General features: G+C 45.9%; 2 protein-coding genes across 5 annotated transcripts in view; one reads left to right on the top strand and one right to left on the bottom strand.

Moving 5' to 3' along the window:
* The window catches only part of nol10 (nucleolar protein 10), a 71,537-nt gene extending 63,363 nt beyond the window's left edge, over positions 1-8,174 (bottom strand). The window contains exon 1 of the mRNA XM_085996316.1: positions 7,990-8,174. Within this exon, the coding sequence (XP_085852442.1) occupies positions 7,990-8,055 (66 nt within the window). The 5' untranslated portion in view covers positions 8,056-8,174. The remainder of the gene's footprint in view (positions 1-7,989) is intronic.
* A 1,590-nt stretch (positions 8,175-9,764) lies between these two features.
* LOC147112237 (V-type proton ATPase subunit C 1-B-like) overlaps positions 9,765-16,999 on the top strand; it is a 78,690-nt gene continuing 71,455 nt past the window's right edge. The window contains exons 1-4 of one of the 4 annotated variants that reach the window (XM_085996319.1): positions 9,765-9,854; positions 9,984-10,107; positions 11,061-11,230; positions 11,608-11,675. In XM_085996319.1, coding sequence (XP_085852445.1) covers positions 11,102-11,230; positions 11,608-11,675 — 197 coding nt within the window. In that variant the 5' untranslated portion in view covers positions 9,765-9,854; positions 9,984-10,107; positions 11,061-11,101. Of the gene's footprint in view, positions 9,855-9,965; positions 10,117-10,462; positions 10,481-11,060; positions 11,231-11,607; positions 11,676-16,999 lie in introns of those variants that run through there. The other 3 variants (XM_085996321.1, XM_085996320.1, XM_085996318.1) reach the window with 3 other exon arrangements.

Below are 16,999 nucleotides of genomic sequence, written 5' to 3'. Positions count from 1 at the left end.
TTCAAATCCCACCACGGCAGCTGGGGAATTTAAAGATAGTATCAGTGATGGTGACCATGAGACTAATCGGAGCGTCATAAAAACTCATCTGGTTCACTAATTTCCTTCAGGGAAGGAAATCTGCCGTCCTTACCTGGTCTGACCCACAGCAATGTGGTTGACTCTTAACTGCCCTCTGAAATGGCCCAGCAAGCCACTCAGTTGTAACAAACCGCTACGAAAAACAAGAATAATAAAACCGGACGGACCACCCGGCATCGACCTCGGCACCGGCTACGGACACGACAACGGCACACCCAGCCCAGTCGACCCTGCAAAGTCCTCCTCACCAACATCTGGGGACAAAAATTGAGAGAACTGTCCCACAGACTAGTCAAGCAACAGCCTGGCTTAGTCGTACCTTTCAGCCAATGTCCCAGACTCCATCATCATACCTGGGAAGGACAGACCCACCAGGGGTGGTGGCACATAGTCGGGAAGGAGTGGCCCTGGGAGTCCTCAACATTGACTCCAGACCCCATGAAGTCTCATGGCTTCAGGTCAAGCATGGGCAAGGAAGCCTCCTGCTGATTACCACCTACCGCCCTCTCTCAGCTGATGAATCAGTACTCCTCCATGTTGAACACCACTTGGAAGAAGCACTGAGAGTAGCAAGGGCACAGAATGTAGTCTGGGTGGGGGACTCAATGTCCATCACAAAGAGTGGCTCGGTACCACCACTACTGACCACGCTGGCCGAGTCCTGAGGGATGTAGCTGCCAGACTAGGACTGCGGCAGGTAGCTAGAGAACCAACACGAGGGGAAAAACCTACTTGACCTCGTCCTCACCAATCTACCTGTCGCAGATGCAGTATTGTTAGCATTGACCACCGCAGAGCCCTTGTGGAGACAAAATCCCATCTTCACACCAAGGACACCCTCCATCATGTTGTGTGGCACTAACACCGTGCCAAATGGGATAGATTCAGACCAGATCTAGCAGCTCAAAACTGGGCATCCATGAGGCACTGTAGGCCAGCAGCAGCATTGTATTCCACCACAATCTGTAAACTCAGGGCCCGGCATATCCCTCACGTTACCATTACCATCAACAAGCCAGGGGGCCAACCTTGGTTTAATGAGGAGTGCAGAAGAGCATGCCAGGAGCAGCACCAGGCATACCTAAAAATGGGATGCCAACAACATCCCGGCTGTCATGCTGAAGACTTGTGCTCCAGAACTAACCGCGCATCCAGGCAAGCTGTTCCAGTACAGCTACAACACGGACATCTATCCAACAATCTGGAAACTGCCCAGGTATGTCCTGTCCACAAAAAGCAGGAAAAATCCAATCCGGCCAATTACCACCCTATCCGTCTACTCTGAATCATCAGCAAAGCGATGGAAGATGTCGTCGACAGTGATATCAGGCAGCACTTACTCACCAATAGCCTGCTCACCAATGCTCAGTTTGGGTTCCGCCGGAACCACTCGGCTCCAGTCCTCATTACAGCCTTGGTCCAAACGTGGACAAAGGAGCTGAATTCCAGAGGTGAGGTGAGTGACTGCCCTTGACATCAAGGCAGCATTTAACCGAGTGTAGCATCAAGTAGCCCAAGTAAACATTAAGTCAATGGGAATCAGGGGGAAAACTCTCCACTGGCTGGAGTCATACCTAGCAAAAAGGAAAGTGGTTGTGGTGGTTGGCGGTCAATCATCTCAGCCCCAGGACATCGCTGCAGGATTGCTCAGGGCAGTGTCCTAGGCCCAACCATCTTCAGCTGCTTCATCAATGACCTTCCCTCCAACAGATGGTCAGAAATGTGGGATGTTCGCTGATGACTGCACAGTGTTCAGTTCCATTCACAAATCCATATATAATGAAGCAGTCCATGCCCGAATGCAGCAAGACCTGGACGACATTCAGGTTTGGGCTGATAAGTGGCAGGTAACATTCCACCACACAAGTGCCAGGCACTCATTATCTCCAACAAGCGAGAGTCTAACCGCCGCCCCATGACATTCAACGGCATTACTATTGCCGAATCCCCCACCATCAACATCCTGGGGGTCACCATTGCCCAGAAGCTTAACTGGACCAGCCACATAAATACTGTGGCAACAAGAGCAGGTCAGAGGCTGGGTATTCTGTGGCGAGTGTCTCACCTCCTGACTCCCCAAAGTCTTTCCACCATCTACAAGGCACAAGTCAGGAGTGTGATGGAATACTCTCCACTTGCCTGGATGAGTGCAGCTCCAACAACACTCAAGAAGCTCGACACCATTCAGGATAAAGCAGCCCGCTTGATTGGCACCCCATCCACCACTTTAAAACATTCACTTCCTCCACCACCGGTGCACCTTGACTGCAGTGTGTACCATCTACAAGATGCACTGCAGCAACTCGCAAAGGCTTCTTCAGCAGCACCTCCCAAACCCACGACCTCTACAACCTAGAAGGACAAGGGCAGCAGGCGCATGGGAACACCACCACCTGCAAGTTCCCCTCCAAGTTCCCCACCATCCTGACTTGGAAATATATCGCCGTATCTTCGTCGTCACTGGATCAAAATCCTGGAGCTCCCTCCCTAACAGCACTGTGGGAGCACCTTCACCACACGGACTGCAGCGGTTCAAGGCGACTCACCACCACCTTCTCAAGGGCAATTAGGGACGGGCAATAAATGCTGGCTTTGCCAGCGATGCCCACATCCCATGAACAAATAAAAAAAAATTCAGGTGAAGTCCCAATCACACAAAAGCCAAGTGGTGAGAGACCCCTCCAATAGGGCCATAGGATCTTTTACATTCACCTGGACGGGCAAATGAACAGGAAGACAATTTGAGGGGGGAAAAAATAGGGCAAGCAGCATCACACTGTTGAGCTGCACCAAAATCCTGGTCGGAATCCCGCAATATCCTATATGCAAGTTTTGGATGCATTGAACAAGAACTTAGAATGAGGTACCACCTAGTAAAGATACAGCAGTGCTACCTGTATTCTAAACATAAAAAGCAGCAGACTATAGACAGAGCTAAGTGGTCCCACAAGCAACGGATCAGAGCAAAGTTCTATAGCCCTATTGCATCCAGTCAAGAAGTGTGTTGGACAAACAAGCAAAGGAGGCTCCATGAACATCCTCATCCTCAACTACGGCACATTGCTGAACGAGACAAAGCTGAGGTGTTTCCAAATGTCTTCAGCCACATGTGCCAAGCAATTTTCCCTAATTTTTTTTTTGGCCTGCACGGCCCCTTAACGGGCTGCACGGGCCATTCAAAATTCCACACAAGCGCTGTTTTACTATTTAAAAGCCAGCTCACCGGCTGTGCGGGACCAGCAGAGCTTTGCATGTCCGCGCAGCTTAAAAGGGAACATTGGTTCCAAGTGCTCATGCTATCCCAATGCAGCTATGATACTGGCATCTTCTAGGCAATGTGGAAAATTGCCCAGGTGCGTCCTATCCAGGAAAATAAAGACCAAATCTCACCTGGAAAATACAGCTTAATAAGCCTCTTCCCAATCATCAGGAAAACTGATGAAAGGAATCATCAACAGTGCCATCAAGCAATACATACTCAATAATAACCTGCACACTGCTGCTTAGTACATGTTCCACCAAAACTGCCCAGTCCCAGACCGTGTCATAGCCTTGATCTAGACATGGACACAAGAGCTGAATGCCAGAGGTGAAGGGAGAAAAGCTACCCTCAACATCAAATAAGTATTCAACCACGTTTGGCACCAAGAAGTCCTAGCAAACCGAAGTCAATGGGGTCCAAGTGGAAAAATCCTCCAGTGGCGGAGATCATGCCTGACACACACAAGATGGTCATAGCCTTGGGGGGAACCAGAAGCTTAACTGAACCATCCAAATCACAAAGGGGCTACAGGAGCAGTGCAAAGACCGAGTACTTTGCGACAATGGGCTCCCATCCGGACTCCTCAACCAGCTACAAGGCTCAAGTCAGGAGTGTGACCGAATGCTCACCTGGACAGGTGCAGCCACAATACGAGGCTCACAGAGCAGTCGAGTTGATTGGCACTTCTACCCCCGCCACCACTGGCACACTGTGGCTGCAGTATCTGCAGCAACTCACCCAGCTTATTATGACAGCACCTCCCAGACCCACAACCTTTACCATCAAGAAGGACAACAGCAGCATCATCATGGGAATACCAAGGCACACTGTGCCAAATTGGACATATACTGCCATTTCTTCAAAATCCTGGAACTCCGCAGTATAGTGTGTGTTAAGGACAGGGTCCACCACTATCTCCTCGGGCAGCTAGGGATGGACAATAATAATGCCTTTGGTAGCACTGCCCACTTCACAAGAACACATTTTTTAAAAGAAGCAAAGTTCCATCAGCTACTTGATTTGACGCCTAGTGGTTCAGGAGGGCAAGTGAAAAGGGATGAATGAACTTACACTTCTACTGTGTGGTACTACACAGTATTTAAAGCACGGAAACAGACCATTCAGCCCAACTGGTACACGTCAGTGTTTATGCTCCACGAGACGACGACTCTTCTAACCCCATCAACATCTCCTTTCTCCCTCATGCACTTATCTAGCTTCCCTTTAAATATATCTATGCTAGTCATCTCAACTACTCCACGAGGTAGCGAGTTCCACATTCTAACCACTCTCTGGGTAAAGAAGTTTCTCCTGAATTCCCTATTGGATTTAATAGTGACTCTCATATTTATGGCCCCTAGTTCTAGTCTCGCCCGCAAGTGGAAACATCTCTCCGTCTACCCTATCAAACCCGTTCATAATCTTAACGACCTTGATCAGGTCGCACCTCAGTCTTTTTTCTAGAGAAAAAAAAGAGTCCCACAGCCTGTTCATCCTTTCCTGATAGGTATAACCGCACACTCGCATTTCTGGTATCATTGCAGCTTTTTTGCACCTTCTCCAGTGCCTCTATATCCTTTTTATAATATGGAGCCCAGAATTGTACACAGTACTCCAAGTGCGGTCTAACCAAGGTTCGATAAAAGTTTAACATAACTTCTCTGCTTTTCAATCCTATCCCTCTAGCAATGAGGATGCTGGTTTACTGCCAATGAATTACCCTTGAAGTGCAGTCACTGCTGGTTGGTAGGCCAATTTGCACACAGCAAAATCTCTCCCCCAGTGCAGAGATAAAGATTGGCCCCGACACCAGGAGGACTCCCCTGCTCTTCCATGTCTTTAAGCTCCAGCCAGCCAAGGCCTCAGTGCAACATCTCCTTTGACAGTGGGGCTGCCCCGAGAGCCACCACCAATTAGGAAAGCAAATGGTATGTTGGCCTTTATTACAAGAGGATTTGAGAATAAGAGTAAAGACGTCTTACTGCAATTATATAGGGCCCTGGTGAGACCACACCTGGAGTATTGTGTACAGTTTTGGTCTCCTTAACCAAGGAAGGATATACTTGCCATAGAGGGAGTGCAATGAAGGTTCACCAGATTGGTTCCTGGGACGGGGGAGATTGTCCTATGAGGAGAGGTTGAGTAGATTCGGCCTCTATTGATGAGTTTAGAAGAATGAGGGGTGATCTCATTGAAACATATAAAATTCTTACAGGGCTTGACAGGGTAGATGCAGGGAGGATGTTTCCCCTGGCTGGGGAGTCTAGAACCAGGGGTCACAGTCTCAGGATAAGGGGTCAGCCATTTAGGATTGAGACGAGGAGAAATGTCTTCACTTAGAGGGTGGTGAATCTTTGGAATTCTCTACCCCAGAGGGCTGTGGAGGCTCAGTCGTTGAGTATATTCAAGACAGAGATCGATAGATTTTTGAATATTAAGGGAATCGAGGGGATAGTGCAGGAAAGTGGAGATGAGGTAATAATTTTCCAAAACTCCCTGGACTCAGCAAAGGTCCCAGCAGACTGGAAAACTGCTAATGTAACACCCTTATTTAAAAAGGGCAGCAGACAGAAGGCTGGAAACTATAGACCGGTTAGCCTAACATCTGTGGTAGGTAAAATTTTGGAGTCCATTATAAAGGAGACAGTAACAGGACATTTGGATAATCATAATTTAATAGGACAAAGTCAGCATGGTTTTATGAAGGGGAAGTCATGTTTGACAAATTTGCTGGAGTTCTTTGAGGAAGTAACATATAGGGTGGATAAAGGGGAACCAGTGGACGTAGTGTACTTAGACTTCCAAAAGGCATTTGACAAGGTGCCACACAAAAGATTATTGCTTAAGATAAAAAATCACAGGATTGGGGGTAATATTCTGGCATGGATAGAGGATTGGCTATCTAACAAAAGGCAGAGAGTTGGGATAAATGGTTCATTCTCAGACTGGCAATCAGTAACAAGTGGTGTTCCGCAGGGGTCAGTGCTGGGTCCCCAACTCTTTACAATCTATATTAACGATTTGGAGGAGGGGACCGAGTGTAACATATCAAAGTTTGCAGATGATACTAAGATGGGAGGGATAGTAGTGAGTGAGGAGGACATAAAAAACCTGCAATGGGACATAGACAGGCTAAGAAAGTGGGCAGAGATTTGACAGATGGAATACAATACTGGAAAGTGTGAGGTTATGCACTTTGGCAGGAAAAATCATAGAGCAAGTTATTATCTTAATGGCAAGAAACTGGAAAGTACCGAAGTACAAAGGGATCTGGGGGTCCTGGTGCACGAAACTCAAAAGGTTAGTATGCAGGTGCAGCAAGTGATTAAGAAAGCCAATGGAATGTTGGCTTTCATTGCTAGGGGGATAGAATATAAAAATAGGGAGGTATTGCTTCAGTTGTACAAGGTATTGGTGAGACCGCACCTGGAATACTGCGTACAGTTTTGGTGTCCATACTTAAGAAAGGACATACTTGCTCTCGAGTCAGTACAAAGAAGGTTCACTCGGTTAATCCCGGGGATGAGGGGATGGACATATGAGGAGAGGTTGAGTAGATTGGGACTCTACTCATTGGAGTTCAGAAGAATGAGAGGCGATCTTATTGAAACATATAAGATTGCGAAGGGGTTGGATCGGGTGGATGCGGGGAAGATGTTCCCGATGATGGGTGAAACTAGAATTAGGGGGCATAGTCTTAGAATAAAGGGCTGCTCTTTCAAAACTGAGATGAGGAGGAACTACTTCACTCAGGAGGGTGGTAGGTCCATGGAATATGCTGCCCCAAAAAGCTGTAGAAGCTACATCATTACATAAATTTAAAACAGAAATAGACAGTTTCCTAGAAGTAAAGGGAATTAAGGGTTACGGGGAGCAGGCAGGAATTTGGACATGAGTCTAGGTTCGGATCGGTCATGGCCCCGTGGGTAGCAGAGCGGGCCCAGGGGCCGTGTAGCCTGATCCTGCTCCTATTTCGTGTGTCTAATTCTGTTAGATTCAGAAGATGGTTCTGTGATAGTAGATTGGCGGTTAGGATCAGATCAGCCCAGCCATGATCTTATTGAATGGCGGAGCAGGCTCGAGGGGCCGATTGGCCTACTCCTGTTCCTAGTTCTTATGTAAACATAAAAGATAGGAGCAGGAGTCGGCCATTCGGCCCCTCGAGCCTGCTCCACCATTCAATGAGATCATGGCTGATCATCCAAACTCAGTACCCTGTCCCTGCTTTCTCCCCATATCCCTTGATCCCTTTAGCCTTAAGAAATATATCTAACTCCTTCTTGAATATATTTAATGAATTGGCCTCAACTGCCTTCTGTGGTAGAGAATTCCACAGGTTCACCACTCCCTGGGTGAAGAAATTCCTCCTCATCTCAGTCCTAAATGGCTTACCCCTTATCCTTAGATGAGGTAGAAGATCAGCCATGATCTTACTGAATGGTGGAGCAGGCTCGAGGGGCCGAATGGCCGACTCCTGCTCCTATGTTCACCTGCCTTCCGACTCAGGGGCTGCCGCTCTAGGCGGCGATGGCGACTGCACAGACTGACTGAGCCCGCCTCTCCCCCCGGGCTTCCCAAATCCCCTCCCCAGATCCCCCCGGGCCCCAGGTCAGCCCCAATCCCCTCCCCAGCTCCAGCGCGCTCACCTCCGGCAGCGACCTGCCGTCACTCAGGTTGTAAATCTTCACGTCGTTCACACTGGAGACCTGCATTGTCTCCTCAGCGGGCGGGCCAGCCGGCCGTCGGTCGACAATTTAATCGCGGCGCCTCGTGCGGCCTCCCCGCGGACTCAAACCGCCCCCGCCAGGCGGCGCACAGGTCAAAGGCCAACCCCAACAGACGTGATATGCAAATGTAACGCGTCTGCGTCACCGCCCGCTGGCGTTTGCAAATAAGGGAGGCGTGGTTTATGTTAATCAGGGGGCGGTGCTCTGTGCTGCGCTGCGCAGCCAGTCCTGCGCACCAGGAGATGCGCTTTCTGCCTCACCTGTAACAGTTTCTTCCTTGTTATTGTTGTTGTATCGGCGCGTTGGAGTTTCAGAGCAGAGAAAGGGGAGCCCAGGTCAGTAACTTCAGACAGACAGAGAGAGGGGAGCCCAGGACAGTAACTTCAGACAGACAGAGAGAGGGGAGCCCAGGTCAGAAACTTCAGACAGACAGAGAGAGGGGAGCCCAGGTCAGTAACTTCAGACAGACAGAGAGAGGGGAGCCCAGGTCAGTAACTTCAGACAGACAGACAGAGAGAGGGGAGCCCAGGTCAGTAACTCAGACAGACAGAGAGAGGGGAGCCCAGGACAGTAACTTCAGACAGACAGAGAGAGGGGAGCCCAGGACAGTAACTCAGACAGACAGAGAGAGGGGAGCCCAGGTCAGTAACTTCAGACAGACAGAGAGAGGGGAGCCCAGGTCAGTAACTTCAGACAGACAGAGAGAGGGGAGCCCAGGTCAGTAACTTCAGACAGACAGAGAGAGGGGAGCCCAGGTCAGTAACTCAGACAGACAGAGAGAGGGGAGCCCAGGTCAGTAACTTCAGAGAGAGGGGAGCCCAGGTCAGTAACTCAGACAGACAGAGAGAGGGGAGCCCAGGACAGTAACTTCAGACAGACAGAGAGAGGGGAGCCCAGGTCAGTAACTTCAGACAGACAGAGAGAGGGGAGCCCAGGTCAGTAACTCAGACAGACAGAGAGAGGGGAGCCCAGGTCAGTAACTTCAGAGAGAGGGGAGCCCAGGTCAGTAACTCAGACAGACAGAGAGAGGGGAGCCCAGGACAGTAACTTCAGACAGACAGAGAGAGGGGAGCCCAGGTCAGTAACTTCAGACAGACAGACAGAGAGAGGGGAGCCCAGGTCAGTAACTTCAGACAGACAGAGAGAGGGGAGCCCAGGTCAGTAACTCAGACAGACAGAGAGAGGGGAGCCCAGGTCAGTAACTTCAGAGAGAGGGGAGCCCAGGTCAGTAACTCAGACAGACAGAGAGAGGGGAGCCCAGGTCAGTAACTTCAGACAGACAGAGAGAGGGGAGCCCAGGTCAGTAACTTCAGACAGACAGAGAGAGGGGAGCCCAGGTCAGTAACTTCAGACAGACAGAGAGAGGGGAGCCCAGGTCAGTAACTTCAGACAGACAGAGAGAGGGGAGCCCAGGTCAGAAACTTCAGACAGACAGAGAGAGGGGAGCCCAGGTCAGTAACTTCAGACAGACAGAGAGAGGGGAGCCCAGGTCAGTAACTTCAGACAGACAGACAGAGAGAGGGGAGCCCAGGTCAGTAACTCAGACAGACAGAGAGAGGGGAGCCCAGGACAGTAACTTCAGACAGACAGAGAGAGGGGCTCTCAGTGACAGGACTCACTCGCTCAGCCACACAACAAAAGTCAGTTGTTAACAACTCATCGGCAATCACTGAATATTATTCGCCGAACGAAATGACAAGCGGATTGCAAAACTGAGAGGCAAGGAGATTATTATTTTTTTAAAATTTTCCCCAGGGACACCGCCAAGTCCAGTAAATTCAGAGGTAATGTGAATGACGTTTCTTTTTATTTCACAATTCAGTTTTTAAAAATTATTTTATATGTAATGCAGCAGTTGAATTGTGGCAGGAGGCCGTAATCTACCTGATTTATAGTTTTCAATGCTTCCATAGCGAATACAACAACCGAACTCTTCAGTAAAACAGAAATTCTCAAAAGAGAAAAACATATAAAACTGCATATACAGAACAAGAATTGCGAAAGGCGGATCTGATCTGGCTGGCTACAACCACCATAGTGAGTATGGTACAGTAATTCGTTCCGTTCCAATAAAGACTTTTTCCCTTAGTAGAAGGGTCAATAACTAGGGGGCATAGATTCAAGGTAAAGGGCGGGAGGTTTAGAGGGGATTTGAGAAAGAACTTTTTCACCCAGAGGGTGGTTGGAGTCTGGAACTCACTGCCTGAAAGGGTTGTGGAGGCTGGAACCCTCACAACATTCAAGAAGCATTTGGATGAGCACTTGAAATGCCATAGCATACAAGGCTACGGACCAAATGCTGGAATATGGGATTAGATTAGACAGGGCTTGGTGGCCGGCGCGGACACGATGGGCCGAAGGGCCTCTATCCGTGCTGTATAACTCTGACTCTATGACATGACTTTTTTCGGTGAGGAACAGAAAATCAGTTTCGTGAACTTTCCTATTTTACTATAGCAGTGGAATTGTCTTCTAATAGGTGTAATTAATTGTAAAAGTAATTATTTAGTCTCGCGAATATATTTATGTGCAGTTTGTTAATTGTGTTATTTTACATTGAACTTCGAAAGCCGAAGCACAGTCAGCACGTGTGTTAATTTAACTGTTCACATTTTGCACTGTAAGTGTGATGATTTATCACAGTTTATGACACAATAGTATAGATCAAGGTATGTGGATCGTCAAGCAGATTTTTATACAGTGAAATCAGTCGCAAAAGGTCCCCTGTGTTGAAGGGGATAGATAACCCCACTATCGACAGTGTCATGAATCCTCCAAGCTTGTGCCAAAAGATCCCCTTTTTCTATCCCAAGATTGGTTGTTCGACAGTTTCCATTGAAACCGGTGGTCTGGTCTCCTAGTTCAAGTTGAAGTCCGAACAATTAATTTGGTGTCGACATTGAATGGCAGATGGTTTGTACATAGAGTGAATGAACCTCAATCATCGTCTGTCAGCCTGTTTTTCTCTGATAACTCTTTCTGACACACAGGTGCAGTGAAGAGCCCGCGTTCCAAAGCCTCACAGGACAACATGAGCGAATACTGGTTAATTTCAGCCCCGGTAGACAAATCGAACCAACAAATATGGGAAAGAATGAACACTGTAACTGAAAAAGCCAGTTTATCGAATAATTTTAAATTCCCGATCCCTGAACTCAAGGTACCTTCTATTTCTGCTTAAGACAACCTGTAGTGAAACCTTTAACTGGAAAGTTGTAGCACTGTATCGGGGCGTTTTTCTAACAGGATGTGTGACGAGAATGTAATAGGGATACAGTTTATCAAACACTTCAGTATCTTGTGGAGCAGGGTTATTTCAGTTCGGTTACATTTGCCTTTTCCGTCATGTGACCATTACATTACTTTATTCCCAGTTTCAAACTTCTTTAAATTGCATTTATTATTTTTAAAAATGACTTGATTACACATTTTTACTAAGTCCAGTCGTGTGATTGTTTGGGATTTCTTATTTCACTGTTTCAGATAGTTTAATTGTTATCAGCAACAAACATCACGATGTTCTGCATTCTCTCTCAGGTGGGGACATTAGATTCATTGGTCGGACTCTCGGATGAACTAGGAAAGCTTGATACGTTTGTTGAAGGGTAAAAACATACATTATTTACTGTATACAAACGAGTTTTAAAGCGTGTTTGAATCGTGCAAGGGTGTCCTGCTGTGTAACTGTTCCTTAGTCCTAAACTGACCGAGTGCAGATTTAACTCGGTTTAGGCAGCTTGATCCAAACTGATGTCACCGCATAGCAACAGAGATCTGCAAGGCTCTGGTTTCATCTGACAGCCAAACTCAGAACCATTCGCAGCCCAGCAGACAAGGTGACATAAAGATGAAAAATATAAACGGATAATGATTTTTAAAAAATTAAAGGGACAGGCAATGTTAAAATCTAGTGGTTTTTCTTGTGAAAGCAGAATATAAAAGTTTGCCTTAAACATGTGGTCAATCTGCCTTAAAACATTTTTGTTCTCTAACCATGACTTTCAATGTTATTTAAATATAACTAAATGCTTGAAACATTGTGAATCACAAATATATGTAAAATAAATGAAAAAAGTGTGTTCCAGGTTAAAATATAATTCCAAACTAATCTGCACAATTTATTTATTATCCGGCCAGGCAGCATCCGTGGAGAGAGAAACAGAGTTAATGTTTCAGGTCTGGGACCCTTCTGACCTTAACTCTGTTTCTCTCTCCACGGATGTTGCCTGGCCTGCTGAGTATTTCCAGCATTTTCTGTTGTTATTTCAGATTTCCAGCATGTGCAGTATTTTGCTATTTTATTTATTATCCCATTGACAGATTTGCAGAGGGCAAAGAATGTAAAAAATTGAGCTATTTTTGTCAAGCCAAAAAATATAATTATAAGGATACAATATCGGTCTTCTCCAATCACTTCGTGGGTAAATGCATTATTGATATATTACTGAGCCATTAATCTCCCAGACTTGATCTCTGATCAATGTTGCCTCAGTTGGTAGCACTCTTGCCTTTGAGTCAGAAAGTTATTAATTTAAGCCCTCTGACCATGACTCCAAATGTACAGACCAACTTGGGCAACACATTGATTCACAAAAGTCTAATCAAATTGCAATAGTGTGCCACCAAGTCCTCTGTGCATCAGAGGGCCACATAATTACAGATAGTTGTTAAATCACATCAAACCATGGTTCCCCTCCTGCTCATTTAGAAGATAGGAGCAGGAGTAGGCCATTCGGCCCCTCGAGCCTGCTCCGCCATTCAATGAGATCATGGCTGATCATCCAAATTCAGTACCCTGTCCCTGCTTTCTCCCCATATCCCTTGATCCCTTTAGCCTTAAGAAATATATCTAACTCCTTCTTGAATATATTTAATGAATTGGCCTCTGCTGCCTTCTGTGGTAGAGAATTCCACAGGTTCTTGCTGCCCTTCATCAAAGACCAGATACGGCATGCTGGACTACAGACAACAGTCCATATGTAGCACCCCAGGGAGAGATCCACTGTCTTCAGCATTCTAGTTCACTGAATGGTATAGTTACATTTCGTATTAAATGCATGGGAGTGCCTGCAGCGACCACTACCGATTGATAGAATCTGGAATGTTGTCATTTTTTCCCCTTATGTTCGATAAAGTACAATTAAAAAGCCCCCATATTGGCATTTAAAGTTTCCCTATGTCTTGTAGTAAGCAGTATTACATCATCACGAAATATTGCCAATAGCTGTTTAATTATATTTCGCTTGTTGGTGATTAACATGAAGTTTTCTTTTCTATTAATGATTATCCTGCATGTTAGTGAAAGAAAAATGTAGTAAAACACACAGCACATAATTGCAGCCAGAAATGTACTATTTTCATTGCATGATTGAAGGCTGTTACCAGTCTTTCAGCAGCAGGATATAGTTTGAACTTTTTAATGTAAATTAAACACTAATTAATTGTTACTAGCACAAAATATTGAAATAACATTATGTATATTAAATACAACATTTTTTAGAACCAGAGTATCTCCCTCACAGCATCAGTTTACATGCAATTCAAAAGTAACATTTAGGGATTTTGAATGATACTGGAGGACTGGGTGGTCCAGAGGGTTCACACACATCGGAACATGAGCAGCCCATTCAGCCCCTCAAGCCTGTTCCAGCATTCAATTAGATCATGGCTGATCTGTATCTTAACTCCATCTACCTGCCTTGGTCCCGTAACCCTTAATACCCTTACCTAACAAAAATCTATCAATCTCAGTTTTGAAATTTTCAACTGACACCCCCCCCCCCCCCGCCAGCCTCAACAGCTTTATTGGACAGAGAATTCCAGATTCCCACTACCCTTTGTGTGAAGAAGTGATTCCTGACGTCACCACTTTCTGACACACTGTCCCTTCTTTTCTGGCGTTTGTGGTTGAATCCTCCCAGACTGATGGAATACAAGACTTCTCTTTCCTCTTGCTGTATGAAATGTGTTTGAGCAGTCTCAACTGAATTCCTGATGGTCATGGACCCCTAGCATTAACTTGACTAATTTGGCACTAAATTTGTCAATTATCATTCAGAGAGGCCACAAGGATGACTGGTGTGGAAAAGGAAAAAATAATTTATGCAGTGGGGCATGATTAGGAACATGAGTAGGCTATTCAGCCCCTCGAGCCTGTGACGCTCTCTGAGGTTGGAACTAAAGCACAGTGTCAGGCCAGAGTAGAGGATGCTTTATTCAGCAGCCTCCTGTGCTATACATACCGCCACTGTTGGGGGCCATGTCAGGTGCCAACCTGCCCCAAGCTGCCTAGAATTCTAGCCCTGCTACCAGGTCTAGGGGAGAGGGTGTCGGTGCCTCCTATAAAACCAGAGAAATTTAGCTTCAAGCAGCCTCCTCTATAAGGAGCCTCAGTTTCATAAACCAAAAAAAACCTCTTCAATCTTTGGGAATCCAGGCCACAATCCCAGCCTGGACCTTCCCCGCCCTCCCAGTGGGGCCCACTTATGTCCTTCAGAAGGCTGGTACACCTCTTCTCACTCAAGTAGTTGAGTCGCTGTGAGGGCACGAGAACTGCCAGTAATAGGGAGTACCCACTCACTAGCCCTACCCCCTCTGATACAGCTGAACCTTGCCTTGTACAGGAAACTTTTTTTTATCCGGCACCGACGGGACCGACGTGTTGCCGGTTCATCAAAAATTCCGGATAACCGAAAGCTATAGTAAAAGATACGGAGCTGAGAGCTCCGTATAAAGCAACAAACCCTGTTGCTTAGCAACAAGTGCAGAACAATGGCCACAAGTTCCAAGCGTCTCTGTAGCTTAGCAACAGCTGCAGCCACATCCTTGCACAGCAACAGATCGAGGAAGGCAAGTACAATATGAAGTAAAACTTACCTGAACCTACTCCTGAATTTTGCTGGTTAACCGAGATTTCCGGTTATTTTAGGTGCCGGTAAATCGAAAGTTTCCTGTAAATGGTTCCATTCTTAACTGGCCAAGTTCGGCCAGAACCCAGTGTAACTGGGTCCTGGTGGATTTTGCAGCCTCTCATGAGTCCACTGGAACAACTAAGGAACTTCAGCCCTGTTATGTCTATTGCAATTTAATAAGAAGAAATGGGGAGGGGGCTTACCAATGGGCCATAGCTTTCTTCTGTTCTGCTATATGGGAATCGGATACACTTTTACAGTTCTTGTAAACCTGGTTGCACTTTTTCAATGGCTTTGTTAACAATATTGAAATTGTCCAAATATTACTTCAGTGTGTTAGGAATTATTTTTTAACCATGTGTGCTCCATGTTTCAGGATAAATAACACATTTAATTGTTGCTTTCTTTATAGAAATATATTTTGCTTACTTGGTTACCTTTTGATTGTTTCAAGTTTTTAGCAAAAGTATTTCTTTAAAATTTAAGATCTGTGTACCAATATGCTCTCATCAAAAGGGATATTAGCTTTTCTTCTGTCTCTTCTCTTGGTAATAATTTGTAAAAAACATTGTCAGTAAAAGCTGCCAATGCAGATAGCAGTTGTGGCCAAATGTTGTCCTCTTACAAATGCATCAATTTAACTTTGAGCTTCAACTATTCAAATCTATGGTCTCTCATTCATTGACTGAGTTTTGCTGCTTTTGATTAGGTTGAAAGATCTACAGAAGTAAGGCAGTTTATAGAATCATAAAATGATACAGCACAGAAGAGGCCATTCCTTTGAAAGAAGTATCCAATTAGCCCCATTCCCCCGCCCCTCCCCCATAGCCCTGCAAATGTTTTCCCTTCAAGTATTTATCCAATTCCCTTTTGAAAGTTACTATTGAATCTGCTTCCTCCGCCCTTTCAGGCAGTGCATTCCAGATCACAGCAACTCGCTACGTAAAAAAAATTAGCTGGTTCCTTTACCAATTACCTTAAATCTGTGTTCTCTGGTTACTGAGCCTTCTGCCACTGAAAAGAATATCTCTTTATTTACTCTATCGAATCCCTTCATGATTTTGAACACCTATTAAATCTCCCCTTAACCTTCTCCACTCTAAAGGAGAACAACCCCAGCTTCTCCAGTTTATCCACATATAACTGAAGTCCCTCATCTCTGGTACCATTCTAGTAAATTTCCTCTGCACCCTCTCCAAGGCCTCGACATCCTTCCTAAAGTGCGGTGCCCAGAATTGGACACAATACTCCAGCTGGGGCCTGACCAGTGATTTATAAAGATTTAGCATAACTTCCTTGCTTTTGTATTCTATGCCTCTACGGAGTCCCACTCCAGAGATTTGAGCACAAAAATCTAGGCTGACACCTTAGTACAGTACTGAGGGAGTGCCGCACTGTCGGAGGTGCCATCTTTTGAATGAGACGTTAAACCGAGGCCCCGTCTGCCCTCTCAGGTGAACCTAAAAGATCCCATGCACCAATTTGAAGAAGAGCAGGGCAATTCTCCCTGGTGTCCTGGCCAATATTTTTCCCTCAATCAACATCACTAAGAAACAGATTATCTGGTCATTATCACATTGCTGTTTGTGGGAGCTTGCTGTGCACAAATTGGCTGGCACGTTTCCTATATTACAGCAGTGACTACTCTTCAAAAGCAGTTCATTGGCTGTAAAGCGCTTTGGGATGTCCTGAGGTGTGAAAGGCACTATATAAATGCAAGTCTTTCTTTCCCTGTTAAAGCCGAGGATCCCATATGGTTTTTTAAAAGCCTTCTCAACTTGTCCTGCCACCGTCGAAGATTTGTGTACATACACCCCCTGTTCCTGTATCCCATTTAAAATTGTACCATTTAGTTTACAGTATATTGCCTCTCCTCATTCTTCCTACCAAAATGTATCACTTCACACTTCTCTGCGTTAAATTGCATCTGCCACCTGTCTGCCCATTTCACCAGTCTCTGTATGTCCTCCTGAAGTCTGTTACAATCTTCCTCACTGTTTACTACTTTTCTGAGTTTT

The sequence above is a fragment of the Somniosus microcephalus genome, chromosome 9 (genome assembly GCF_052327205.1).
Source record: "Somniosus microcephalus isolate GS21.2 chromosome 9, FLI_Smic_1.0, whole genome shotgun sequence".
Classification (NCBI taxonomy): Eukaryota; Metazoa; Chordata; class Chondrichthyes; order Squaliformes; family Somniosidae; genus Somniosus; species Somniosus microcephalus.
The sequence above is the reverse complement of the archived record's forward strand: the minus strand, read 5'-3'. Positions and strand labels throughout refer to the sequence as shown.